The sequence below is a fragment of the Talpa europaea genome (genome assembly GCF_964194135.1).
Source record: "Talpa europaea genome assembly, chromosome: 9".
In the NCBI taxonomy this organism is placed as follows: domain Eukaryota; kingdom Metazoa; phylum Chordata; class Mammalia; order Eulipotyphla; family Talpidae; genus Talpa; species Talpa europaea.
In genome coordinates this window covers 13,386,351-13,412,922 of record NC_140076.1, presented here as the reverse complement: position 1 = coordinate 13,412,922, position 26,572 = coordinate 13,386,351, and the positions used below count along the sequence as shown (strand labels likewise).

The window sequence follows — 26,572 nt, the reverse complement described above, 5'->3', positions numbered from 1 at the left end:
CCCAATCAGCCAATCAATTAATAAGTATCTATTGAGCACCTGACACAGGCCAGGCACTATCCTAGGCTCTGAACTCAGTGTGCAAAGGACTCAGGGTCTTCTATGGGAAATGAGGCATAAACTCTACCCCTGCCAGTTCATCCATGTAACACATAATTTTTGAGCACCTACTTTGTGCCAGACACTCATACAGGCCCAAGGCTCAGTTTAGCAGATGAGAAAAGCCCACAGTGAAGCAGTTAGCAAAGATACACTCTTCAGAACAACCCTAGAGACTTCTAAGACTGGAGTGTCCAGTGTGGGGCCAGGACCTTGGGGATGACGACAACATAGCACAGTTGACAAGCTGGTCTTGGACACCAGCGGGCCTGGGGGCTGAGGGGTGGTGATCATGCTCGCTCCACAGCACTGTGTGAGGACTAGTGAGAATGCACATAGTAGGCACTTCCCTGGGGGAGCTGGCACTTGATCTGGGCCTGGCAAGACAGGAAGAGTGAGCAATCTCCAGGTGGCCAGGAGCCACATCCTTCTGGGGTCTCAGAGTGCTCAGCCCTGTGCAGCAAGTCACCCCAAGTTGAGGCAAGACTCAGGATGACCCCCATCGACCCGCTGCCCAGGTATGTGATTCTTTTTGGTGTCTTCCCTGCCCCTCTCCGTACCAGAACTGAACAAGCTGAAGAAGTTGAGCCATGAGATCAGAAACCCGGGTAAGTTGTCCAGCCCAGCAACCGCAGGCAGCGCCGGCCAGGCCCACTGGGGTGTCCTGAGCAGAGCTGAGTCCTGCCACAGCCAGAAACTAGCCCACGGGCAGAGGATGAGGGTTCATGGGGCTGGAGTGTCCCAGAAAGGGAAAGGGCAGTCAGCAGGGAGCAAAGTGGGGGCAAGGGAGGGCGGTGCAGGTGATTTCCTCCCCGACTTTGGGTCATCTAAACCTCCAGTTGTGTGCGTTCCCTGGAGCAGAGGGTCATAACTTGGGGGCACAATGGGATCACCCCACGAGTTTTCCAAAATCCCCAGACCCAGGTCATGCCCCAGATAAGTCAGAACCCGTGGGCCAGATCCTGACATTAGTGTTTTTGAAAGTCCTGGGGTCGGGTGCCCAGCCAGAGGGAGACGCACAGGCCCTCGGGATCAATTCAGTCTCCAGCTGAAGCACAAAACCCTCTGGGACCCCACCCCAGGCCTGTCTCCCTCCACTCTCCAAGCACTTGGCACCGATTAAATGCCCGCGGTGCCTCCTTGGTGCTGGGCCGGGCAGGGGGGAGGGGAGCAGGGCGCTGCCCCACGGCCCCTTCCCGCCTCTGCTCCCAGTGGTCAAGCTCATCTCGGGCTGGAACGTGGACGTCCTGGAGCGAGGAGAGGTGCGGCTTTGGCTGCAAGTAGAAAAGTTATCTCCAGCGGCGGAGCTGCATCTAATCTTCAATGACAAGGAGATCTTCAGCTCCCCGGTAATTGGGGGCTCAGAAGCGCCAAGTGAGCTTCGGGGCCCCGAGGGTGACTTGGCGGGCCAGGGGTTCCCGGGCCGGCACCGCCCCCTAGCGGGAATTTCCGAAATTACCACATGCTGTGGCTGTCCCTGGCTGTGGATGTGATGGGGGCTGGGGAGAGTGGGACCCCTGGCTTTTAGTAGCGGGGAGGGGGGACAACCTAGGGAGGGGGCAGTGGCTTCCTGGGGAGGGGAGAGCGGGGCCAGGGACTCTCGATGCCGCCAGTGGGAGGAAAGCTCCCCCAACCAATTTTCCATGCTCCCCCACCCCACACAATTTTTGAATGTCCCACCAGGCTTTCTTCAGCTGAAAAGATCATGCGTGTAATTATCCAAGTGTAGGCCCTAACTCTGAGATAGAAATGCAAGTATTTTGGCACATTGAGTACAGTTTTATTTTTTTAGTCGCTTGCCTGTGCTCTTTCATTCATTTTCCTGTTCTTCAAGAGCTTTTGATCTTTTCGCTTTTCTTACTTCTCTGAAATTCAGACCAACTCCTCATAAGTCAGGATAGCAGAGTGAGGTTGTGCCTGAGCACCTGCTATGAAATACATATTATCTTTATTTTTTTCTTCATGTTATGGTTGTGGTATCTCGTTGCTTTTTTGGAATCCGTGTAAATAGGTTTATTGGAGTGAACCCTAGGAGTTGTCCATCTGCAACTGTTTTTACTTGAAGACATGGTAATTCAATCTCACAAGAGATTCAGTCATGAGACCCTATTATTGTGATGGAAAAATGGAGTAAAATTAGGTGACTCCCTCAACTCATACACACAAGTCAAGTCAAATAGCATAAAATCCTAAATGTGGACAATAAAACTGTTAGAACATGACAAAATGTAAATGAACATTCATTCTGGGCAGCAAGCACATAGGTGTTCTTATATTACCCTTTATAACTTTTACAGGGTTTTTTTTTTTTTTTGTTACATTATAAAAGAAATTTTTTAAAAGCCCCAAAATATGACACAATGGGGATTGGAGGCTTATTATTAACTGCAATTAATCCAGGTACCTAAGACTTTCTTGTGCCTGTGGGTCTCTAGGGGTGTCCCCAGGCCCAGGTGTGGGGGTTGCCCCATCTATATAAGCAGCAGAGGCCTATTAGGGTCCCCTCCCCAGTCCTGAAGGTGTCTAACTACACTGTCACCCGCACCAGTCCAGTTTGCCCCAATGTGTGCCCCACATTCCCTATGATTCCCAAGGATGGGAAAAATATAGAAAAGATGCTAAGGATTTGTTCTCCCCAGAACCGCAAAATCAACTTCGAGCGAGAGAAGGGCCTGGTGGAAGTCATCATCCAGAATTTGTCTGAGGAAGACAAAGGGTCATACACGGCTCAGCTCCGGGATGGGAAAGCCAAAAACCAGATCACCCTGACGCTGGTGGATGACGGTCAGCCTGCCCTGCCCGCCCACCCACGCACCACCTCGGCGCCAGGCTCCAGGGCCTGCAGCCAGACCTTGCCTTCTGTCCATCTCTGACTTGCCTCCCTGTGTTTCACAGATTTTGACAAACTGCTGAGGAAGGCAGATGCTATGAGAAAAGAATGGAAGAGAAAACAGGGTAAGAGATGCTGGGGAAAATTCAAAGTAGTCAGAGCTGGGGAATGTTGGCCTAGTGGGTTAAGAGATCCCCTCAGCCCTGCTGGGTCCTCCAGGAGGACCACTGAAATCCAAGCTAGGTCTCCCCTGGATTTTCCCACCCTGAAACTGAGCACCTCCTTAAGTACTGCACCCTACTAGGTGCCTCTCTGCTCCACCCAGCCCCGGTAAGGGCAGCATCTGAGGGGCCAGCAATCTTTAGCTGCCCCTCCCCAGCTAGCTTCCCCTGTATCACCAGCAGGTGGCGCCCTGGCCAAACTGGCCTCTAACTGGGTGCATTTGTTTTGCATTCATAGGTCCCTATTTCCAGGAGTTTTTGCAGTGGAAGGTCACGGAGAACTGCGAAGTGCTGCTGACCTGCAAGGCAAATCCCCTTCCCTGTCTCCAGGCCTGCCCCCAGGCCCAGCAGCTGGTCCCCAGGGATGGCTATTCCTTGCCCAGCTCCCCCAAATCCCAATGCTTGGAAGTAGCCCCAGGGACTCTGTGTTTAACTAGAATACAAAGTCACCCCCTTGCAAAGCCCATGCTTCAATATTAGTGGTATCACATTGCTTTTCTCAAATAGTCATGTAAATAGGTCGTATTAGAGTGAACCGTGACTTGCCCACATGCAGGTATTTTCACTTCCATGGCAATTCAGTCTCAGGATTAGTGTAAGCTGGGTCCACCTTGAGCTACTATTGAAATACATGTTATTTCTGTCTCCCAGTGGCACCCAGAAGGGGTTCTGTGGGACCAGGTGATCAGGGAGCAAGTGAGGATTCGCTATGTTTAGGAAGATCCCCTGGTGTGTAATTTCATCTGCTTTACAATCATCAGTGAGATTGGCATTATTATCTCCACTGCATGGATAAGGACGAGTCTAGGACCCAGGCTTTAACCAATTCATTCTGACTCCAAAGTTGATGCTCCTTCTCAACACCTACAACCTCTTTAGATATCTGGTGGAAGGATGTGGTGGGGAAGCTGCTGTCCCAGAAGCATATCCATTCAGCAAATTCAAAGCACCTACTATGCACCAGACACTGCAAAGCACTGGGCATCCAAGAGCACAGAAGTCTTCTAGGAGACCATGGTCCAAGGCAGGATCATGGAAAACCTCCTTATGTGATCAAGACATGTGCAGGGAATTGATTGATCACCATGGGAGCCACTCTGTGGTTCTTCAGGGGAGGCTTCCTGGAGGAGGTGGCATCCAACTCTTGTCTTTAAGCTGCACAGGCACTTACAAGGGAACATAAAGTATGGAAGAAAGCAGGTGGAAGAGGGAATACCATTAGAAAAAGATCAGAGTCCAGAAACCTGCAGAGAAGACATGGTGTGAGGAAGGATTTGGCTGAGTTGGGCTCATAAATTCTGATGACTTGAGTTCTCACTTAAAAAGATAAAGCCTGATAAAGTCTCATCAACCACCCCCCTCAGGTGACCAACACCAAGAAGGAGACCCAGTTCCAGTGGTTGTTCCAGAATACAGAGATACCAGATGGTCAGTACGACCCCGAGACTGGAGCTGCGCTTGTCTGCATCAAAGAGGTAAGTGCCGCTCTGGCCTCAGGGTCACACCCACCAGGCAGGGCCAGGAGCACCAGACTGAGAATCAGGAGCAGGGACAGGACAAAGATGCAGCAAGTAACGCACATCATTGAAGGGAGCTCTAAGAAGCTCATTGAGCAAGAAATATATTTCATGCACGATTTTTTAAATCAAAAGTAACACACACAAAAAAAGGCCATAGAGGAAATGCCAAAATTTTAAATAAAGATGAGATCCATATGGCTTATATATTTTTTTCCTTTGGCTTAGACTCCAGTCCAAGTCCTTCCCTACACCACTGGGCTGGTCACTGCCCCTCTCCAACCTCAATGTTCATCTGTGACGTGAGCAGGTCAAAAGGGACGCTCTGTCAAAGATTCCTTCCTGCCCTGACCCTACAGGGAGGGTGTCTGCATAGGAGGGAGGTCAGAGCAGAGCACCGAAGGCCTGGAGCTTGGGCCTCACTGCCCTGGCGTGCAGAGGAGTGAATACTGGTTAAGATAGAAACCCAAGGCTGCTCCTTTATTTTTTTTTTAATTTAAGTAACATTGTACCCAAACAGCACCCACGTCTCAGGAGTTCATCATTGAGAATCAAAGTGTCTACACCACTTGAAGCTCACTGCTAAGTCAGCTGTCCTTCACCAGACTGTAGTCCCCCTCTGTCCCAGTCCACTCGCCGCCCCCCTCCTTCTGGTGACCGCTATGTGGTCTCACTGTCCAAAAGTTGATTTTTTGTTTTATTTAGCCCATCTGTTTGTTTTCTCTGTGTACCACACGAGTGGAATCATATGGTGTTTGTCTTTCTCTGTCTGGCTTGAGGCTTGTTCTTCAACACGCTGCTGATTTCTGTGGCTTCCCTGGGGGGCAGGGAAAATGAGCCAACACAGGTTTGCTAACTAAGGAGAGAATAACTAAGATTGTCAGCACAGTGCTTGCTCCCCACACTGGGCGTGGAGTCCAGGTGCCTCATACCCATCAGTGCAGAACATTCTGGCTTCCAGATCTTCTCTGCTCCTCACAGCAACTCTAGCATACGGCCAGGACAAGGATCATGCCCCCATTTTACAGATGAAGAAACTGAGGCACACATGAAAAACTTGTACCAGAAATGACGCCATTGTCCCGGGCAAAAGAAAGCACACTTCCTTTTAGAGAGGGCCAGAAGGGTCCCTCTCTCCAGGGGCCCCCAGGCAACAGGGCAGCTCAGGTGGAGGGGCGCCACTCTCAGACAAGCTGGACAAGGACAGCTGACTGTGCTGTGCTTCAGGCAGCTGCCTGTGAACCCAAAGGTGGGGTGCCTGCGTCTACCCTCAACTCCCACGCCACTGCCAGGCCCAGACAAGCCCTGAGCTTGGGAATCAAAGGGCTGTGGAGCAGAAGCCTCGGCAATCGCTGGCTCCAGATGGTTAAACTGAGGCCCAAGGACTTGGGTCTTGCAGGGTCACACAGATGATGACGGGCAGACCTGGAGCCTGCTGGTTTGCTGTCCATCACTCCTGGGGCCTGTGCCAGCACCGTCCTCTCTCATTTTTTGTCTCAGATGTCCAAAGAGAATGAGGGGACTTACAGAGCAGTGGTTTCTGACGATCGAGGCGAGGACAATACCATATTGGACCTCACAAGTGAAGGTAGGAGTTGGCCACCTTAGCAATGGTTAGGAGAGCCTTGGGGGATCACACCAAACCCAGAGACCGATGACTGTGGGGTGAAGTTTGTGGGCCATGTCGCTTGGGTCAATCGCTGAATCCCCCACTCTCCTTCCCCCACAAGCCGGGGATGTTGCCCTGTACCCTGCCCGAGAGCTCCGCCAGCCTTTCCCAAGGAGTGCTCTGCTCCAGACATGTCCCTAGGGGGGCCAGACGTCAGCTAACCATTTTTTCTGTCTCCTTCCAGCCCTGGATGCCCTCCTCACTGAGTTGGGCAGGATTAGTGGTAAGCAAGTCTCCTCTTTGCCCTGCCCTGCCCCGCCCCGCCCCCAGAGAGCCGCCAGGGGACCTCCAACCAGCCATGGCTACCAGGTGTGGGTTTAGTTCCAACTTCAGAGACTAGGGGAGAAGTTCTTGCTACCTCACAACAATTCATTCCCTCTTCCCCAGAGCAGGGACAAACTAGGTGACTTCAAACTGTGCTGCCCAAAAGGCCCTGGGGAAAACTCACCCTTCTCCCATGTCTCCCCAGCCCTCTCCGCAGCCCCACTGAAAATCCAGGGGACTGAGGAGGGAATCCGGCTCTTCAGCAAAGTCAAATACTACAACATGGAGTACATGAAAACCACCTGGTACCACAAGTAGGTTGGCCTTGCCCTGGAGCCCTGGCCAGGCGGGGAGGGGCCAGCAGCTGCCCAAGACTAGTCCCGAGGGGTTAGCAGAGACTGGTCCTGCTATCCACAAAGGGAGTTGGGGATAGGGAACGGCTGTCAGACGTAGAAGGGAGACCCCAGGAAAGGTGGGAACCCTGGTAGATTCCCAGAATGTCCATGGCCACAGAAGGATCGTTGCTTAAGCAACTTCTGGTAACTGTGGGAGAGAATGACTCAGGGATGCGGGAGAACCAGGGGTTCAAGTGGGGTATGTGCCCTTGTGGGCCTCTGTAGCCTTCGCAAACTCAGGCAGTCACGCTAAGAGGCAGGGCAACAGAGGCCCCTGTGGGACTTGCAACTAACACTGGTCAGGGCTTGAGAGTAAGATGGATACCAGAGACCCAGCTGGGAGCTAAGCAACCCCAGAGAGCTGGAGAACAGAATTTTCTCCCAGGGCACCTCTTCATTTGCATGTCTCAGCCTCGTGGAGCAGCCATGACTGCCCCCGTTCTATGAAGAAGGCCGACTGACTTGGTCAAGTTTGTTGAATGAGTAAAAGCAAAACTGAGTTGAATTTCAGGACAACATGGCCCCTGCCCTAGAGAGTGTGTACGCCCTGTGACTAAGCTCAGAGGTATCTCTTCTGTAACCCATCCCTGGGGAGATCTGGACTGGGTGGGTCCAAGGATGAAATTTGAGAAAGTGTATATGTCCTCTAAGGACTGCGGGAAGAAACCCTGGAGGGTTTAGGATGAGGAGAACGAAGAGGGTTTAGGACTCCCGAAGGTGGAGAAGGAGGTGCAGGGCACTGACTCTGGAGTGCTGTTTCCTCTAAGACCCAGCCTGCTGGAGACGTCACAGGCAGACTGTGCAGAGGGTAGATGTGCCCAGATCTGATGAACGACTTGATGAACGATGAGTGCATGGATTTTGATGGGGTGTCTCATGGAGAGTCGCCGCCTTCTGCAGACAAAGCCCCAGGAGAGGCGTTTAGGGCAGGAGGCGCCTGTGACCCAGGGACAGCCAGCCTGTCCTGCGCGGCAGTGCTCAAGGGCTGAGTTTGTTCACCATTTCTCTGTCTCACATCCAGAGAGAAGCGCCTGGAGAGTGGTGACCGGGTGAGGGCTGGCACCACCCTGAATGAGATCTGGCTGCACATCCTGGACCCCAAAGACTCAGACAAGGGCAAATACACCCTGGAGATAGCTGCTGGGAAGGAAGTGCAACAGCTCTCAGTCGATCTCTCAGGGCAAGGTGAGCTGACTGCTGGTCTGTCCACAGAGAACCTGTCAGAAAACCCCATGATCTTCCTGAAGGACTTCCATGACCTGCCCAACCTGGCATCACCCCAGAGAATCCTGGAATGGGAAGAGAGAGTGCAGGGGCAGTCAGCCCTGAACCCTCTACCTGTGGGTCACAGGACAGTGGCCCTGACCTTCTCGTCTCCACGTTTCCTTTCTTGCAGCATTTGACGATGCCATGGATGAATACCAGAGACTGAAGTAAGTTTGCTCTGCATTTCTGAGCATGGATCACCGGCACCTCTTGGTGTGGCATGTTCTGTGTGCAAGACCCTTCCCAGGAGCCCCAGCCAGCTCCTCTTTTCCCTCTCACCCCCTCACCCCATGCTGACTGCACTGCCCTTTAACAAACAGAGCCCTGAGCCTTTTCCCCATTCTGTCTTTCAGGGCCGCGGCCTTCATCGAGAAGCGTGAGTACACTGAGTGTTGTTTTGTTTCTGGTTTTTGGGGTGGCTGCCCCAGGGGTTCATGTCTCCAAACAGGCTGCGAAGTCCTGTTTTCCCCATGAGACCCGTGTGGCTCTGTGACTCTGACCTGGCTGGTAGCAGGGTGACGACAGACACCATCCATGGGACCAGAAAGTCAGGAGGCAGCTGGGATCAAGGCTGGGGGGGGCGACTTCACAGCTGAAGCTGGTGCTGGCTCTTGGGGCATTGGGGCCTCATCGAATCCAGTCATGGCCCAAACCCAGAGTGACATATCCACAGCCTCCGAGCTGCCGGGGGAGGGCAGGGGCAGGGTCAGGCTGCCGCCAAGTCCACACATTGGAATTTCACCAGGTGTCCCCAGCCCTGTCTGCATCCCTGGTCCTAGGGTCCAGCTCTCCCATCTCACTGGCCCATCAGATCAGGAGGGGGGATTTTTCATGAGAGAAGACACCTGGCAGCAGAGCAGAGCCACACGTAACAGCCTGACAAGGCAGACTCTGAGAAACCCAGGAGAGAATTAAGAGGCGCCTAGCCTGGGGCCATCTGTGGGAGGGGGTCAGTCACCTTCCATGGCGTTGTGGCTCCTCAGTGTCCCTGCTTGGCAGGATACAGGCCCAGAGTCTGGAAAGGAGCACTTGGGGGTTCAAGTAGCTGCATAAGAGGAGGCCCCTGCAGGGGGCACATCTCTGGGTGGGGAGAGCATAGCCTGGAACTCAGCTCAGCCTGCGGCAGCTGGGAGAAACACCAGCCCACGGGGGGGGGGGGGGGGGGGGGGGGTTGGGGTGGGGAGCCCTCGCTGACATCCAGTCATTTACCCAACAAGAGCATCCCCTGCCATCCTGGAATGCTGTCTCCAGGACAGGACACCCCTCCAGGACCCTCAGAGGGGGAAGTGAATCCATCAGATGTGGTTGCTAGGGCTGTGGGATAAAGAGTCAGGGGCAGGGGTCAGTCGACCTGCTGGGAAGGGCCTGGAAACTCCTGCCTACAACAGTATCCGCCTCTGGGGCCTCCCCTCCCCCATTCAGGGTCATTCTCCCCCTGCTCCACTGGACACAACGTGGCCTTCAGACTCTGCACGTCCCAATCCGTGACGCAGGGCCTGTGCCACCCACCCTCTTGCCGACCAACTCCATTGCTTAATGGCCTCCGCACATTCCTTTCTGCCTGTCGACAGGGGCCACCAGGTCCCCTCCTTGACCTGAGTCAGAGTGGCCCTGAGGCCCCACTATTCCCGGCCCCCTCTGCTCACTTCCCTGGCCCATGACCTAAGGTGGACACAACACACACTGCCCCCCCAGTCCTTGAAGGGGCATCTGCCACAACAGTGACCTCAAGTCCTCAACAGAAACACATACTATGCCCCATTCTGTTTACGAAGGCAAGGTAACATGTACTGCAGCCACAAAGATTTCCACCCAAAATGGTAGAAACATAAAAAAAAAGCTTGGCTTGAAAAGGAACTTGAGCTCTGTGGAACCCGCTTCGGGAACCAACCTCACAGGTGGTCTCGCTTTCCCTTTCAGATCGTGCCAAAGTGGTGAGGGGTCTGCCAGATGTGGCCACTATCATGGAAGACAAGGTACTGACCGTCCCCAGCCCTCAGCCAGCCATCCCACACGCCCCCCTGGCATGTCCATCAATGACCATGAACTGCTGGCACCGTGGACTCAAGCCAGAGGGGTTGGGCCACCAGCGTCGGGTCAAGCTCCCACATGGCGGCTGCTGTCTGGTGCCAGGCCCGTGGGGTGCATCTCTCAGCTCCGCCCCCATCTCACTAGGTGGCCCTCAAGGTCTTCTCCCAATGAACTTCCATTTCCACAGACTAGACAATCCCAAAAAGCCCTTTCCAGGCTGATATTACGCAAGTCTAGTGCTCTAGAGCGTGCCAGCTGACATTTGTATGGTGCTTACTTTGTGCTGGGAACTACTCCGTGTGTATTACACATTTTAACTTGTTTATCCATCAAGGCAACCACATGAGATAGGTGTTGTTACAAGTCATATTTTGTAACTGAGGAAACTGAGGTCCAGAGAGGTTAAGAGACTTGCCTGAGGTCACACAGCTTGAAGGGGCAGAACTAAGACTCACCCGCCAGGGAGCCCAGTTCCAGAGTCTGAAGTCTGACCATGGTACTAGGGTGCTTTCATGAGAACTTGGAGAATTTTCAATTCACAAACCTCTGGATTGGATCAGTGTAACCTTATTTGCATGGCAAAAATCATCATGACACACATATAAACCGAAAAGCCTAAAGCAAAGTTCAGACCATTCCACGGCAGATGACTATTAGGGGAATCCTGGACTTCTAACTAGTTAGTATTTCCAGGGAAAAACTGAAGCCAGAAGATGCAGGGTCAAGTCAAATGTCTCTCCCTTTAGTAGTATCTCTTTATGGGCTACAATAAAAACACACATAATGAATTTATCACAAGGAGCAACTTGGACTGGGAACTCTCAGGGGGAGGGACAGTGGATGCCAAGGGTTATGACAAGGAGGTGACTAAGTGTTCCTTTCCTGTCCTTTCCAAAGACCCTGTGCCTGACCTGTGTCATCTCAGGTGACCCTGCCCCTGAGATCTCTTGGCTGAAGAATGACCAGCCTGTCGCCTTCCTTGACCGCTACCACATGGAGGTGAGGGGGTCAGAGGTCACCATCACCATCGAGAAGGTCAACACTGAGGACAGCGGGCGCTATGGCATCTTCGTCAAGAACAAGTACGGCTCGGAGACAGGCCAGGTCACCATCGGCGTGTTCAAGCACGGGGAAGAGCCCCAGGCGCTGAATAAGCTGTGACAGGTGCCTGCAGGCACAGCTCGGGTCTAGTCTGCATGCGCCAGTAGGGTCAACCCAGGGTCACAGCCTGGCACAGGCCATGGGGGTGGGCGGGGTGGGGGGGACAGGGGACGGGTGGGACCCAGTGCAGGAGGTCAGGTGGAGTGGACACACCTTGCTGGGGTCCCAGAGGCTACTGGGTTAGCAGCCGGGTCCACACCAGACTGGGGTTGGGAGACCGATATGCAGGACTCACTTTAACTCTAAACTCTGCTTTCTCATCCTGCATGTGCCAGGCTGAGGATGGCATCAGGGCAGGCCCCACCCTCAAGGAGGGTGAGACAGTAGGAGAGACAGACCTCACTATGAATTACTCCAGGGCGAGGCAGATGATGAGGATGACAAAACAGGTCCACGTAAAGTGTCACTGGTGAGAGAGGAGGGAGACGTGTTTGTCCCAATGGGGGAGGGAGGGCTTTGAAACACCTTCAAGAAACTAGCAGAATCAGGGCAAAAGGAGTCTGGTTTGGTGATGGTGACAAGAGGACGTTTCAGACATGGGGCACAGTGACAGCAAAGGTAGGGAGGTGGGGTGATGCGGCCTAGGTCCCCTTGGAAGCCCAGCTAGAAGGGGTGACCTTAGGGACCCCCCCCAGCCCCAGGCTTTAGCCGGCTTGGCTCATGGGCTGGTCTTGCTTGATGACTCTCACTAAGGGACTGGGCATTCCAGTGCACTCCAATTCCCTTCTTTCTGGTAAGATTCAGAGGGGGTGGGGGCTATCAAGTTATAGATGTTGGTTGTAAAACTTTTGAAAACCCTGGAAATGATAAATGGGAAGGAGAAAATAAAATCACCTATATTCCCAACACCAGATAACACCAGCCTCTGATTTCTGAAATATCATTGGAATTTAAGGGTGAAATGAATCCCTCCCCCATCCACCACCTGTGCACACATCAGATCTGGAGGGCAACTCAGAGCCTCCCACTCCGTGGCTCAGTCTCCAGGTCACATGGCACCGTCAGCCAGGGGCTCAGTGAGCCCGGGGATGAGGAGGCAAGGCAGGGGGCTGGGGGGCCATGTCCTGCCTGGGGATGAGGATGTACAGGTCTCAGAGGCACACATTCCAGGGCTTGAAGTCACACTGTATGATCTTGAGCAATTCTCTTCCTTCCTCTGAACTTCAGTCTCCCACCTGTGAAGCAACGAGCCTGAAAGATCCTTTCTGAGGGCCCTTCATCTGACACTAAGATTTTTATTCTGAGAATTTGATTCTCCTTTGTTTCTCTCTCCTGGTGATGAGGGGTGAGGAAAGCAGCTCCAACCTAGCCCAGTCCCCACTCTGTCCATGGAATCTCAAAGGAGAGACTTGTCTTCTTTCAGGTATCAGTGGGAAAAAACGTCACAAACTTCAAAGAAATCGGAAAGCACAGCATCCATGCACCTAATGCTTCAAGCCCTTACAGCCTTAGGTAGCTCACACAGCACACGTAGCCCCTTCGCTGCTCCTGCACCAGACCCCACCCCAGCCCAGGGAGGGAGGCAGCGATGGTGATGACAGCAGCTCATGTGGGCACAACGCTGCCAAGGTCATGAAGCGTCGTCCTATCCCAGGGCCCATCAGACCAAATGGCACAGCAACGGTGGCCCCGACTTTACAACAGTGGCCCCGATCTGACCCTTGAGAACCCAAGTGACATAGCAAAATCAGGACGAACACAAGAGTCCCCCGATCCTGCTTCAGAGGACATTCCACCTGTCACATTGCCCCTGAGCATGATGGAGGCAGCCCAGGAGCCAGGAGCCCAGAGGCGAGCCAGGCCCAAGTGGTCAATAAACACCAAGAATCACAGAGTAAAGAATGAGCAAGTCAACAAGTAGGTGGATAAATGGAAGTGGTTTCTTGGTCTCAATGCCCAGAAGGGTAAAATTTGCTCCATGGAGAGGTGTAGCGAGCAGTGGGGAGATGGGTACACAGCCATTAATTGGTAAGTTCTCCCCTGAGAAGCACCTGCCCTCCTTGGGTGCTGATGGAGCATGATGTGAGCGCCCCCTGTTGGTAGAGAGTGGGTTTGCATGCTAAAAAGCGCCTCAACTCATGATCCTGGGGCTGGAAATAAGAGCTCAGCTGGGGAGCAGGAGCTTGTCCCTGAAAGCTGACAACTTCTCCTTGGCTGGCAGGGCCCTCCAGGGTAACATTCTCAAGCAGGTGACACATTATCTTGCAGTGAGTCAGGCTCCCAGTGGCACCTCATCCAACTCTACAGCCTGAACACAGGCCTTCACCTCACTCCCCTTCCTGACCTGTTCCCACGGCCTCCACCTTCTCAGCGTCCTGTCACCGGACCCCGCCAGCTTCTCCTTCGCTACAGCTCCCACCGGCTCACTCTGAGTTGGTCCAGCCTGATCCCTGGTGCCTCGCATGGGACTGAGAAGTCAGGAAATGCATCCCTCTTGTCTGGGGGAGCCCATCGAGAGCACACAATGCTGCATTCTCCAGGGAGCCTGCAAGTTCTCCCCAGCATGCTGCACTCCCAGGGAGCCAGGCAGGACGTGCAGATTGGAGGAAGGGCACTCAGCCTGTGGGATATCCCTCTACACAAAACCAGCCTCCCACACACCTGTCCTGCCTCCCTGCACGTACCAAGCCTGGTGCAATGCTGGCCCCAAAGCCTTGACAAACAGGAAGAGCAGAGGGGGCAACAGCCCTGCTGGGAAGAGAGTGGCCTGTGTAACAATTAACTTCTACCCACTAGGCCTCAGCCAAGGCTCTAATCAGATGTTTCCAATACCTGAAAATTTCCAAATCGCTTCCAGCAACTTGGGTTTTATTCTCGTGCCAAAAATACTTTCAGAAGCAACATTCCCCAGATGTCTCTAGCTAGAGGAAGCCAGATATTTTATTTTCAGCAGTTGAGAAAAGCATAAATCTTGAGGCCCAAGGACTGCCCTGGGTGGAGAGCAAAATAAATTGCACAGCCCGTGAGGAATGTGCCCCATCCTCTGTGGGGCCGCCCAGAAATCCTTGTGTCCTTGGGCTGATTTTCATATCGCTTCCTGTACTAGCAGATCTAAAGAAAGAGAAACTTGGAACCACACAAAAGCCTTTTCATTCCAATTGTAGAGTGTTCTGGTGAAATGAGTCTTTGGGTTTTGTTTTAAAATACTCCATTAAAAAAAAGACAAGGGAGTGAAGTGAAAAAGCAAAATATTGATGATTCTTACAGCTGATTCTTGCAGCTGGGTGGTAGGTAGATCATACTACTATACTCTCCTTTTACGTATGTTTGAAATTTGTTCAAAATGAAAAATTTTAAAGGCTCCATGGGAAACGAATCCTCAGCTGTCTTTTCATCTGGAGTCCTATTAGTTATCCAGCAATTAGTCAAGGACATTCGATATAGGCAAGAAGCCCAGAGCTCCTCTCTTGCAGGCAATTTCTAAAGCCTGCTATTTTTCCATTGCACTAATTAAAATGAATGGTAACTGAGGTGCCCTACAAGAAATAATTATCAAGTGATGGCTGTAGTTTAAAAAAAAAATTACACATAACAAATGATTCATCGCCTCTGCATTCATTCAACGCAACCTTTACTGAGCTTCCTACGTGACTGGAGCTTACAAAATTAAAGCCTCGTGCTGTAACTGAGATCCAGCTTTGCCTTTGCTCATAGTGTGGCTTAATTAGGTATTTAACCTTTCTGCATCTCTTGTGCTGAAGGAGGGCTGTTGTGAGAGCTGGACCAGGGCTCCTTGCCAGGCAGCTAGCACAGTGCCTCCGAGCAACAGGAATGAGGGGGTGTTAAGCAAATGAGAGACTTTCACATCCCCCACCCTGAGGTTGGGGAGGGTCTTGTTACCATCTCTGGGGAAAGATACTTCGGTCAGAGCAACTCCCGCAGAATTCAACAGTTCCTTCTGTACATTTTTTGACTGACCACAAGGGATTTTTAGAGTATCTGTTGTATTTTTTCAATCACAGAAATGTAAACACTTGTAGAAAAATCGGTGAATGCTTCAAGAAAAATATAAGCCCACCAACTAGAAACAAGCAGAGTGGAAAACATTGCTTATTAACTAACCTAACAGACATCCCCACCCCCTGCCATTGTCGCCTCTACTCTGGGGAAGCAGAATATTCACTTTCCCAGGCTCCCTGGTAGCTGGGGGCAGCCACAGGCCACCATTTTGGCCAAAGAGACCTAAACAGAAATCTGCTGGAGCAACATGGTAGTTTCTTGATATTCCTGACAAAAAGGACAGACCTGCAGGCACCACGCTACTCTCCTTTCTCCGTCCTGCCTGGGGCAGCCATCTTGGGACCAGAAAGAAAAGACTCAATCCCAAGAGGCCAGCCCTGGCATCACCAAGCTGCGGTCACCAGGCCCTCAGACCTCGGGGCTACTTATGAGAGAAAAGGAACTGCTTCTGTGTCGAAGGCATCACAAGTCAGGTTTTCAGGTTCTGGGAGCTGAAAGTATTCCCAATTCACACTCCACTTGTTAACATTATTTGGCGTTTCCTGCTAGTCTTAACATAGTTGAGAAATCCTATATATAATTTTTCGTCCTCTACATAAAAAAAAATCTATTTGAAATCAACTCTGGGGACAGTCTCCTTGGGTGATATTGACTTAGTAAGTAAGGAGATGCCATATTGTAACAGGGTGGTCCCCAGGAAAGGGGGAGGTTCCCTGCCCCACCCAAGGGAGGGTGGAGCTGAGCAGGAAGAAGAGAAGCTGAAGAAGAGACTGAGGAAGGAAGGAGCAGGATGGAGCCAGAAGGAGACCTGGAGGAGGCGCATGGAGCCTAGAGACACGTAAAGAAACTGCGCTTGTCTTTTGGTCATGGACTGGGTGACACAGATGTGGGTGAGACCCGTGGGGAGGTGACAATGGCAGCTTTTATCTTGATGTTGATTTTGCTCTTTTCCTTCCGGGCTTGTCCGGTTGTTTGTGACCCTTTTCTGTGGGTCCCCACTGGAAGATGCTTTAGACTTGTAGCAGGCTTTGGGGCCTTGTTCTGGGCCGATCCCATATGGATGGAGTTTTACCCACGAGGGGACGGGTAACTTTGGGTGCTTCATTTAGAAACTAGTCTCTTTGCCTTTCCTGTATTGTTTCCTAGTTTTATTAAAGTTCCTTCCCATTAAAGTCTCCTGTGTTTTGTGTTGATGCGGCGGATGGCAGAACCCATTTAGAATAGGCAGGTTTGCGGGGCTTGGGCTACCACTCTTCCTGTCCTATAACAATATTACTTGACTCTGCTTACATAACGATAATATGTTGTAGGGTAAATGAACTGGTCAGGCTTTTACACCACAAGTCTCTGTGGCTATCACCTGCGGCCTTGAATGAAGAAGACGCCTGGGAGCGTGGGCCCAGGCACGCGTGTCTGATTATGGACACCTGGAGCATGGGTGGGTACACATGCCTAAGTGTGCATTTCCTGAGCCTGGAGGCTGAGGAAATATAAGGGCAGCATCACTCAGAGACACGGACAGCTACAGCAAAGAGAGTGAAGATTCACGGGGCGGGCATGCTGTAAAGGCCGGACTGGGCACAGTGCAGGTTTTCTGATCCCATGCAGACCGGGTAAAGGAGGAGTCAGAGTCCTCAGTAGTTTTGCAGGTTTTTTATTGGGGTTCACCAGGCATATGGCAGGCAGGGGTGCTGGCTCCCAGCCTCCCAGCCCCCCAGCAAGTCTTCACTCTATCTGGGCTCTCTTGTGTTCGTTCTGCTGCTTCTCGGCTTCTCTTTCGGCTTCTGCTTCGGCTTCTACTGCTGCTCCTGGCGTCCCTGTGACGCCACCCTTAAAAAAGCACAGTCTTAGCTCAGTTGAATCCCATCTACCTTTGCCCACACCCTATTCCAGGTGCCCGCCATCAGGCATGCATTCAGGACAAGGATCCATCATCTATCCTGATGGCGGAAGGGCAGAAAAGCCTGACATTTTCTTTACCCTACACACGCGGAGGGGCAGTCTCCCAGGCACACCCCCCCCCAGCCTCCCTGCCTTGCCAGCCTGCGGGCTTGCCCCACAACAACTGGCATGGAAATAGCCTAAAACTTAAAAGCCTGAAAAGCCACTAAGGGCTCCAGAACTGTCTTTTATCTGCCCAAATTGATAGAAAATCTACCCTGTGCTTGCTGGCACTGCATATGTACACGCTTTACTGGAGGCCAAAAGATAACTGGAAAGTTGGTGGCAAAGGAAAAGGTTTATGGAGCTCAATGCATATAACATCCAAATTATTGATAGAACAGGAAGAGAGGGAATGGAGGCTGTATAACTCAACTAGAAAATTCTCAAATCAATACACTGAGATAAACCACATAAACCTCCCTTCAGAGGTGTAGGGAGAAGAAGAACTAAGGTGTAGGCATAGTTCTCAGGAAGGACAGAACCATTTAAAATGGTAGATTCCAGATTATTTTCTGAGGATGCAAAGGCAACTAGTTGCATTTAACTTATTAGTTTTTCTCTAATAACAAAGTCTCAGGTCTCCTAAGCAGCTTCAGGGACAAGTTATGTGGGTTTAAATCTCAGTTCATTTATCTTAGTCACCTAATCTCAGAACTCAGTATTTTCATCTGCCAAGTGGTGATAACCAATGTCCCTGACTACCTGGGTTTCCAGCATCAAATCCATCAGCGAGACCTTGGGTGGAGTCCGGCTTTGAGGCAATCCAGCTTCCAGCAGAGCCTTCCCCTCTTTAATTCTGAGTCAGAAATTGAAGTAAATATGTCAATATAGTGAATTACAAAAGCATGCAGCTTTCTGGCCAAAGAGCTCAGATCTCCTAGCAGTAGTAACTCACGCCGGCTGTCAGCTGGAATGGAGCCCAGTGGGCAAACAGTCTAAATTTGCTCTCCTTATTTTCACCTGCCAAGTGGCGATAACCAACGTGCCTGCAACCCTAACCCTACCTGGGGGACTGTGGGCTGCTCCTGCTGACTTTGGCCAAGTGAGCTGACTTTCCTGGGTCTAACATCCTGTGATATCTTTAGTTGCTTCCCACCAGTTTTTGTACTGATTTCACAGGCCACTAAAGCTGCTTAATAAAGTTGTCTCATTATCCATCTGGTGCTCGCCACATGACATCCCCCAATCATTTGTGTTCTAGGCAAGTGAAAATAGCACTTTAAGTACCAGATGCTCCACTGGCAAATCATTTTTAGACAGGCACATCTATACCTACATATCTATTTATACATGTGCACATATATTTACAGGTCCCACTCAACAGGTCTGGACTATTGCCCTTTGGCGGAGCTGCCAAATGGTGGAGCACTGCCAAGTAGGGAGAAGAAGACCAAGGAGGTTAAGTGATTTTCCAGAGTCTACCCAGTACACAGCCGAACCAAGCTCTAAACCCCAATCTGCCAGCTCTCAGACTTTTCTGACTACATCCCATGATGCCTATGTAATACCTTCACAGTCTCCACTTTTTTTTAACGAGACATGTATTTTTATTTGCTGGAGTGTGTACTAGCCCCCTAAATAAGAGGGGGGCGGCAATAGAGGTGTACTGCATGGAGAAGTCATCTTCACATTCCCTAGCTCTGGTAAGAGAACACGTTTATATTTCCTAACAAGAGATACGTATTATTTTTCCCTCACCATCATCCCTTGTGCGCCCTAGCCCCTCAGCCTCCCTTTTAACCTCAGAGCCCTCAGAATGTTTATTAATGCCTACTAGTTTTTGAAACGTTTCCTTATGGAATTGTCTGTTATATAAATGTCCAGTATTTGTTTTGTTCGTTCTGACTTTGCTGCACGTAATTCTCTCAAATTCCCTCCATTTTGTTGAAAATGGCTGCATCACATCCTTTTTATGGTTATATAATACTCCATGGTGCGTATATACTGATTCTTCCAGATCCAATCATCCCACTGATGGACACTTAGGCTGTTTCCATGTCCCACCTATTGTAAATATTGCCACTATGAACACTGTGGAACGTATGGGGTTTTGTGTTGATGGTTTCATATTCTGTGGCCAGATGCCCAAGAGTGGGATTGCCAGGTCCTATGGTATTTCCATTTTTAGCTGTTTAAGGTAAATCCAAATTGTTTTCCATAATGATTGTACCAGTTCACTAGCAACAGCATAAAAGGACTCCTTTTCCTCCAGATCCCCTCTAACACTTGTTGTTGGGGTCTTTTTGAGATGTGCCTTTCTTACTGGTGTGAGATGGTATCTCATTGTGGTTTTCATCTGCATCTCTCTTATTAGAAGTGATGAACATTTTTTCATGGATTTTTTAGCCTCTGGATATCCTCTTTGTTGAATTGTCTGTTCATATCTGCTGCCCATTTATTAACTGGAGTATTTGTTTTATTATTGAATTGTATAGGTTTTCTACCTTCTTTCCTTCCTACCATATATATCTTGGATATTAATCCTTTATTAGTTATATACTATGTGGACATTTTTCCTGTTCAGTAAGATGCCTAACTATCTTGTATTTTCTCTTTTTTTTTAAGATTTATTTATTTTTATACAAGAACCGGTATACAGGCCAGATGCGTGAGAGGGTGAGAGGATTCACTGGAGACAGAGCAGGAAACAGAACAGGCAGACTGAAGAAATACACTGCTGAGGGGAGCAGCGGGCACGACAGGAGAGGTCTGCCCGCCATGTGAGACCCTCGCTGGCCAGCCGGGATCAAATCCACACTGCAGAGGCTGCAGACAGCTTCACAGTGCAGCACTCAACCACCTGCACCACCAGGAAGGCCCCCTATCTTGTATTTTCTTTCCCCATGTAGAAGCCTTTTTTACTTGAGGTAATCCCAATTACTTATATTTTTAATCCCCTGGCAAAGGGGTCAACTCACCCTACACACACCAGGTGAAGTGAAAATCCAAAGGGTGGGAGCCACCGTGTAGCCCAAGGCCCCAGACCCCACAGGATCATCAGAAGTAACAGGCATGCTCACTCAGGCAGCATATATTTTAAAACTGAAACAAAACTGAGCAGATTGGGATGGCCCCTGCATAAGGATGACAGGCAAATTGATGAAGAATTCCATAGTAAAAAATAAATAAGGAGAAGAATAAAAACAAATGGGCAATATCTTATTCTGAGACTGTTCACCCATTTTGAATAGGCCTCCCTAATCGCACTGTCAATTATGAAACTGTCACTGGACAAGAGAGCGGGCCTTGGGCCCCTCAGTCTGATCCCACCCTCCAACAATACAGTCAGTGAAGCTGGGCGTGAATCAGTCAGTGCCCACTGCACTACTGGCTGGAAATCAGAGAGGTGGAGACAGGGTCCCTGCCACCACACACTGGAAAGGGCTCTTGAAAGCCTCTAGTCAAGACTAAAAAGAGGACTCCACAGACACCTGCAATAAATGCAGACAAGGAGTCAGCAAAGATTGCTCCATGGAGGCTTCTGTGGGCATGAGAGAGATTCCCGAGGTATTGGAGCTGGGTGTCTATATAGGTTTTAGGGACACGGTTTGAGAATGAAGGAATCGTTAGTGGCTGAGAAAGCAAGGAGGGTGGATTTGCAAGTCCATGTGCTGCTGCTAATTGTAAGCACCCATCAGCTGCTCCTCGGTGCTCGTGCAGGCTAGAGACACAGCTCACAGAGGCAGTGTCCTCACAGCTCCCGCTGGACCAGTCTGGCCTCAAGGTCTATGACTCTTTTCTGCTGGGTATGTAACTCCTTTTTCTTCCCATAGAAGCCAACTTGATAAGCTTTGGAAAGATAACATTGGGAACAGCGAAATTTTGTCCTTGAGTCCTGTCCTGTCCTTGTCCTGAGAACCTTCCTGTCTCAAAACTAATTTGGTTAAAAGTAAAGCACAAGTGAATTCAGTCCAAGAATGGTTCTCCTACCTTCTGCTTTTAGGATTAAATTCTGAATTTTTTTAACGATTTATTTATTTTACGCATACAAGAACTGGAGTGTAGGCCAGAGGTGCAGGGGGTGAGAAGATTCACCAGAGACAGCGGGGGAACAGGCAGACTGACTGAAACACACTGCTGAGGGGAGCAGTGGGTGAGACAGGAGAGGTCTGCTGTGCCATGTGGGTCACCTTCCTGGCTGGGGATCGAACTCGTGCTGCAATGGCTACGGATTGCTTCATTGGGCTGCATCTTAACCACTTGCGCCACCAGGGAGGCCCCAAGTTCTGAAGTTAATTAGATTTTGAAATACCCAGGAACAGACAGAGGGGTCAGGGGACCTGTCATTGGCCACTTAGTGACCTCATAGCAGTGGGCAAATTGGAGAATGTCAAAAAAGTATTTGTTGGCATCAGTGTTAAATAAAAGCCAAAAAAGCAACTATGAACTTCAGGAGCTCAGGCTGAAGGGAGTGTTCATTTAAAGCTAACCTAAGCTGCACCGGGTTGAGGGGCTAGGGCCCTGAGCTCTGACAGTGGAAGCCACTTCACTTCACTGAGTCATGAGTACCAAGAGTTGAGTCCAAGGAGTCACCAGGAGTCCATTTGCATAGAGTCTTGTGGGCCACAGTAAGGATTTTGTATTTTAGCCTAAGTGTGACTGAGCCACTTCAAAGCTGCAAACAGTCACTTCGTGCTGGATGGAAGATGAGTTATGGAGAGGTCAAGAGTTTGGAAGCCAGGAGACCAGCTAGGAGGCTACTGCAACAGTCTAAGCTGTCGTATTTTCTATCTGCCCTCTCTCCAGATTATATCTTCCAAGTGCCTAGGCCTTGGGGGGCATATATGTGCTGATGCTATCCAGTTTACATTTCCAAATCGGTAAATCAGAGTCACCTGAATCATAATCTTAACCAGGACCAGGCTTGATTAATTCAAAGAGTACAGGCAATCAGAAGACACAGGCAGAACATTCCTCCCTTGGAGAAGTCTGAGGCTGTTGTAGCATGCAAAACTGAAACACTTAACATTTCACTGAGTACATGTTCTTCCAGTTATTGTTATTTTCTAGGTGGAATCTTTAGCAGGAGTTGCTGCTATTTAAAGGTCAAACTGCAGACTCAGTCAAAATAGTTTAAATCTGCACAGCCTAGCTGAGAGGTTCAAATTTATAACTAAAAAGTACATGTCAGGTCCAAGAAACCCTACCCCCTTGTTTGTTTTAAAAGCAGCTGCCTCACCTAACCCTGCCCATTCTCTATCACTTGTCAAGCAAACAATAAAGTTCCACAAACCTGTTTAGGGCTTTATGGTTATTGCATTATTTGGCTAGCAATCACTGCATGGCTGTCAACGCAGCTCCCCAAATATCCTTCCTCGCCCACATAAGCCACATTCTGATTTGGATTTAACACGTGAGGTCTGAGCAATTATTTACAGGAGTGAGCCATACTGGTTATGGAGTACCATCATTTTAACCCAATTGATTATATCATTTATGTGATTTTTTTCCAGCAAGCCCCATAAATTCATAAATTCCAAGTTTATTTACAATAAACAATGGAGGCAGACCAAGTATATGCTGCTAAATGCAATTCCCCATTATCATTCTACAACCAAATATCATTCGTTTGCTTACCAGAAACTGGTTACTGGAGTGTTTGCAAGGGGACCTGTGTGGGATCCTTCTTACCCCAAGTTTTCTTAGGAATGAGAAGAGTAAGTTATGGATCTACTGCTTAACTTTTCCTTCCCAGTGACTATAAAAATTCAGACAGAGGGGCCTCCCCGGTGGCGCAGCGGTTGAGCGCTGGTTTACGAAGCTGCCCGCGGCCTCTGCGGCACCTGTTCGATCCCTGGCTGCTCCCCGGCCACTGGAGGAGGGTCCCACATGGCGTGCAGACCTCTCCTGCCGCCTGCTGCTCCCCTCAGCAGTGTACTTCGGTCCTTCTGCCTGCTCTGCTCCCCGCTCTGGCTCTGGTGAATTCTCTCACCCTCCCGCACTTCTGACTGTACCTAGTGCTTGTATAAACAAAACAAACAAACAAATAAATAAATAAAACATGCCTCTAAAAAAAAAAATTCAGACAGCACAGAAATATCTAAAACAAAAAGCAGAAATCACTCTTTCTCTCCCCCTCCCCACTGAACCCCTCACCCACATGTCACACTGTTAACAGTTTTGTCTTTATGTGGTGGATGGCAGAACCTATTTAGGGAGTGCAAGTTTGGGGGCCCTGGGCTGCCCCTTGGTCTGAGGAGGCGATGACTTCATTTGAGATAACAATTGCCTCTAGATGTTTGCCCTACCTTAAAGATAGGCGTCTCCAATTTAAAAGGTTATTTCTGGAGATGACCCTAAATCTACGTAGTCTTCATTGTTTAAGGTCAGAGTGACCATTTCTCCCAAGATCCACAGCCCCTATTGACTTAGTTCCACAGACCAAGGTGACAGGTATTGGGGAAAAGCCTTCTCTGGACATGTTGGGAAAAGCCTATCATGCTTGGGGAGACAAAAGCCAGTTCATTAACTGCAAGATACTTTTCAGACAGATGGTCTGCTAGACAGGCTTGCCCACCTCCCAATGATTCAGGGAGATATAAAAAGCATTTGGTTTCACTACTAAAGAAATAACAATGTCCAATGTAGAAGAGCAAAATCTGCCACCCCAAAAACGTCTCGGGATCATTTCATGGAAGGGGCTCTGAAGGCTGGGTGGGCATCGCGCTAAGGGAGTGACTGAATAAATGAGATGCACCTGTGCCTTGGAAATCCAGGCAGCTATCAGGAGAACGAGGTACAGATGGTCCCTGACTTACGATGTGCTGCCTTGTGATTTTTCAACTTCACAGCGATGCAAAAGCAATGCCCATTCCATAGAAACTGAACTTCAAAATTCTGAATTTTGATCTTTTCCCAGGCTGACAATACACAGCAGGACACGCTCTGAGATGGGGCAGCAGCAGCGAGCCACGGTCCCAGTCAGCCAGGCGATCTCAAGGGTAAACACAGGTCTTCCAGGGTGGACTGTGCCAGAGTCTCTGGCTATTGTGTTCTCGCATTCCATCCTGTCTACATAATGCCCATCTGGGTTGCCCACTCCTGGTGAGAAAAGAAGGCCGATTACTCTTGAGATGAAGCTCAAGGCAACTGCCCGACTGGAGGCTAATGTAAGTGTTCTGAGCGTGTTTCAAGTAAGCTGGGCTAAGCTATCATGTTTGGTATGTCAGGTAGAGTAGATATATTAATATTGTCATTTTACCGTGGTCAATAGGGATGTAACCCAACCTAAGTAGAGGAGCATCTACAGATCTATTTGCATTGACAAGGAATGGTGTCTATTCTAAATAGTGAGTTGGTTTTAAAGACACAGGATAATATGTGACTAGAGAAGCTTTTCCATTTAAATTTCAGTGTCTAAATAGAAATAAAAACTCCAGAATGTCAACTCTTGCCTCCACCAACAGGTGGCGCCAGCTGTGGAGACTGGTGACTTTAGTGCTAACAACAAACAGTACAAGACTCTGTGTTGCTATCCTCCTGCCCAAGGAAATTTCCCCACGTTCCCAACCCCATGATCATCAATAAGCACAGAGTCAGTCCGTATCTTGGATGCGAATAAAAGGCAAACCTAGAAATAAATAAAAGAAACAAACATAGAAATAATATTTACATTTAAAGTGTTGAGAAAATATGGGGCCCTGGCGCAGGGGTTAAAGACACAGCGCTATCAAGCTATGGGCAGTCACTGCATCATGAGTTCGATCCCCAACCAGGGAGCTGACCCATATGGCACAGCAGACCTCTCCTGTCTTGCCCGCTGCTCCCCTCAGCAGGGTATTTCAGTAGATGCACCTGTTCTGCTCCCCACTGTATCTCGGGTGAATCCACTCAGCCCCCACACCTCTGCCTATACCCCAGTTCTTTGAATACATACATAAATAAATCTTTTTTTAAAATAAAGTGTTGAGAAAATAGGAAATGGAATTACTATATCTGCATATATAGGATTTGTCCAAGGGGAACAGTTTTAAAAAAAAAAAAAGATTTATTTATTTATGCATACAAGAGCTGGGGTACAGACCAGAGATGTGGGGGAAGGGTGAGAGGATCCACCAGAGACAGAGTGGGGAACAGAACAGGCAGATTGAAATGCACTGCTGAGGGGAGCAGCGGGTGAGACAGGAGAGGTCTGCCTCGCCATGTGGGTTTCTCCCTGGCCAGCCGGGGATCAAACTCATGCTGCAGAGGCTGCAGATTGCTTCATAGTGTGGTGTTTAATCCCTTGCACCACCTGGGAGGCCCCCAGAGGAACAGTTTTAAAGAGGAAAAAAACCACCCACCATGCAATTTAGAAAAGGAATGTGTTTATTCAAACAAAAATAAGCAGGAGAAAAAGGAATAGTGGGAATGATGAAATGGAAAAAAATCAATCTGCCACTAAAAAAATCAGAATCAAATCAGGTGTGTGCTGGCTAATTTGTCTGGAAGTAAGCAGTAGGATGAGCCAAGGTTCAAGGTCAAATTTAGGTCAACCCTTATGAATTTAAGCAGAGGGAAGGGAATGAGTCCCAGGTCAGGAACATCCCCAGCCTGGGTAGCCCAGGTCATGGTGAATGCTTCCCTTTGCCACCTGCCTGGCAGCTCCACCAATCAAGGTTTCATCTCAGCCCATAGAAGCCCTGGGAGAGGGAGGGCAGTCTCCTGAAACCGGTCCACAGCCCTGGGGCTGGAGAAAGAAGGAAGAGCAGAAACTCTTCCCATTTGTGTCCTAATACTTTCAGGGCTCTCAAACTGCCAATATCACCCCACGGATACCTGCGCCTTGAGGAAGGTGAAAATTTACATAAGACATGCCAGGGAAAGGCAAGGCAGAACCGTAAGCCAAACCAAACAGGTCCTATCAAACAGGCACTGATCCAAATAATATATATTTATAGTTTAAAATAAAGAAGCAAAATGATTTTTCTCCAGATGCACCCCACCCCCACTCACCTGGGGTAGCCTGCTCCAGCCGCCTACCTCCCACACTCAGTTCAAGGCAGCCCCAAGCTAGATGGGTTGGTGGCACCTCAGGAGAAGCAGGACCTCGGTGTTATTTCCTGTTGGTTATGAAATCTGTTTCCCTTTGGTTTCCATAGTTTTTCCAGGATTCCTTTAAGGAAGGAAGTTAGGAGCCCAAGCTAGTTCACCCTCTAAAAATCTGGGGGCTCACCTTGTCTTTTAAAACATTTTTTAAATTATTGCTGAAGTATAACTTGCATGCAAGGAAAGTG

General features: G+C 49.7%; 1 protein-coding gene across 1 annotated transcript in view; it reads left to right on the top strand.

Annotated features, from left to right (window-relative positions):
* Window positions 1-11,453, top strand: part of MYOM3 (myomesin 3) — a gene marked incomplete at both ends in the record, with an annotated part of 39,138 nt that extends 27,685 nt beyond the window's left edge. Inside the window, 14 exons of the mRNA XM_084244105.1 lie at window positions 663-707; window positions 1,312-1,448; window positions 2,739-2,883; window positions 2,995-3,054; window positions 3,389-3,456; window positions 4,515-4,625; window positions 6,168-6,255; window positions 6,521-6,559; window positions 6,806-6,914; window positions 8,017-8,180; window positions 8,392-8,428; window positions 8,615-8,637; window positions 10,182-10,237; window positions 11,190-11,453. Of these exons, the coding sequence (XP_084100231.1) occupies window positions 663-707; window positions 1,312-1,448; window positions 2,739-2,883; window positions 2,995-3,054; window positions 3,389-3,456; window positions 4,515-4,625; window positions 6,168-6,255; window positions 6,521-6,559; window positions 6,806-6,914; window positions 8,017-8,180; window positions 8,392-8,428; window positions 8,615-8,637; window positions 10,182-10,237; window positions 11,190-11,453 (1,346 nt within the window). The remainder of the gene's footprint in view (window positions 1-662; window positions 708-1,311; window positions 1,449-2,738; window positions 2,884-2,994; window positions 3,055-3,388; window positions 3,457-4,514; window positions 4,626-6,167; window positions 6,256-6,520; window positions 6,560-6,805; window positions 6,915-8,016; window positions 8,181-8,391; window positions 8,429-8,614; window positions 8,638-10,181; window positions 10,238-11,189) is intronic.
* Window positions 11,454-26,572: the final 15,119 nt, after the last annotated feature.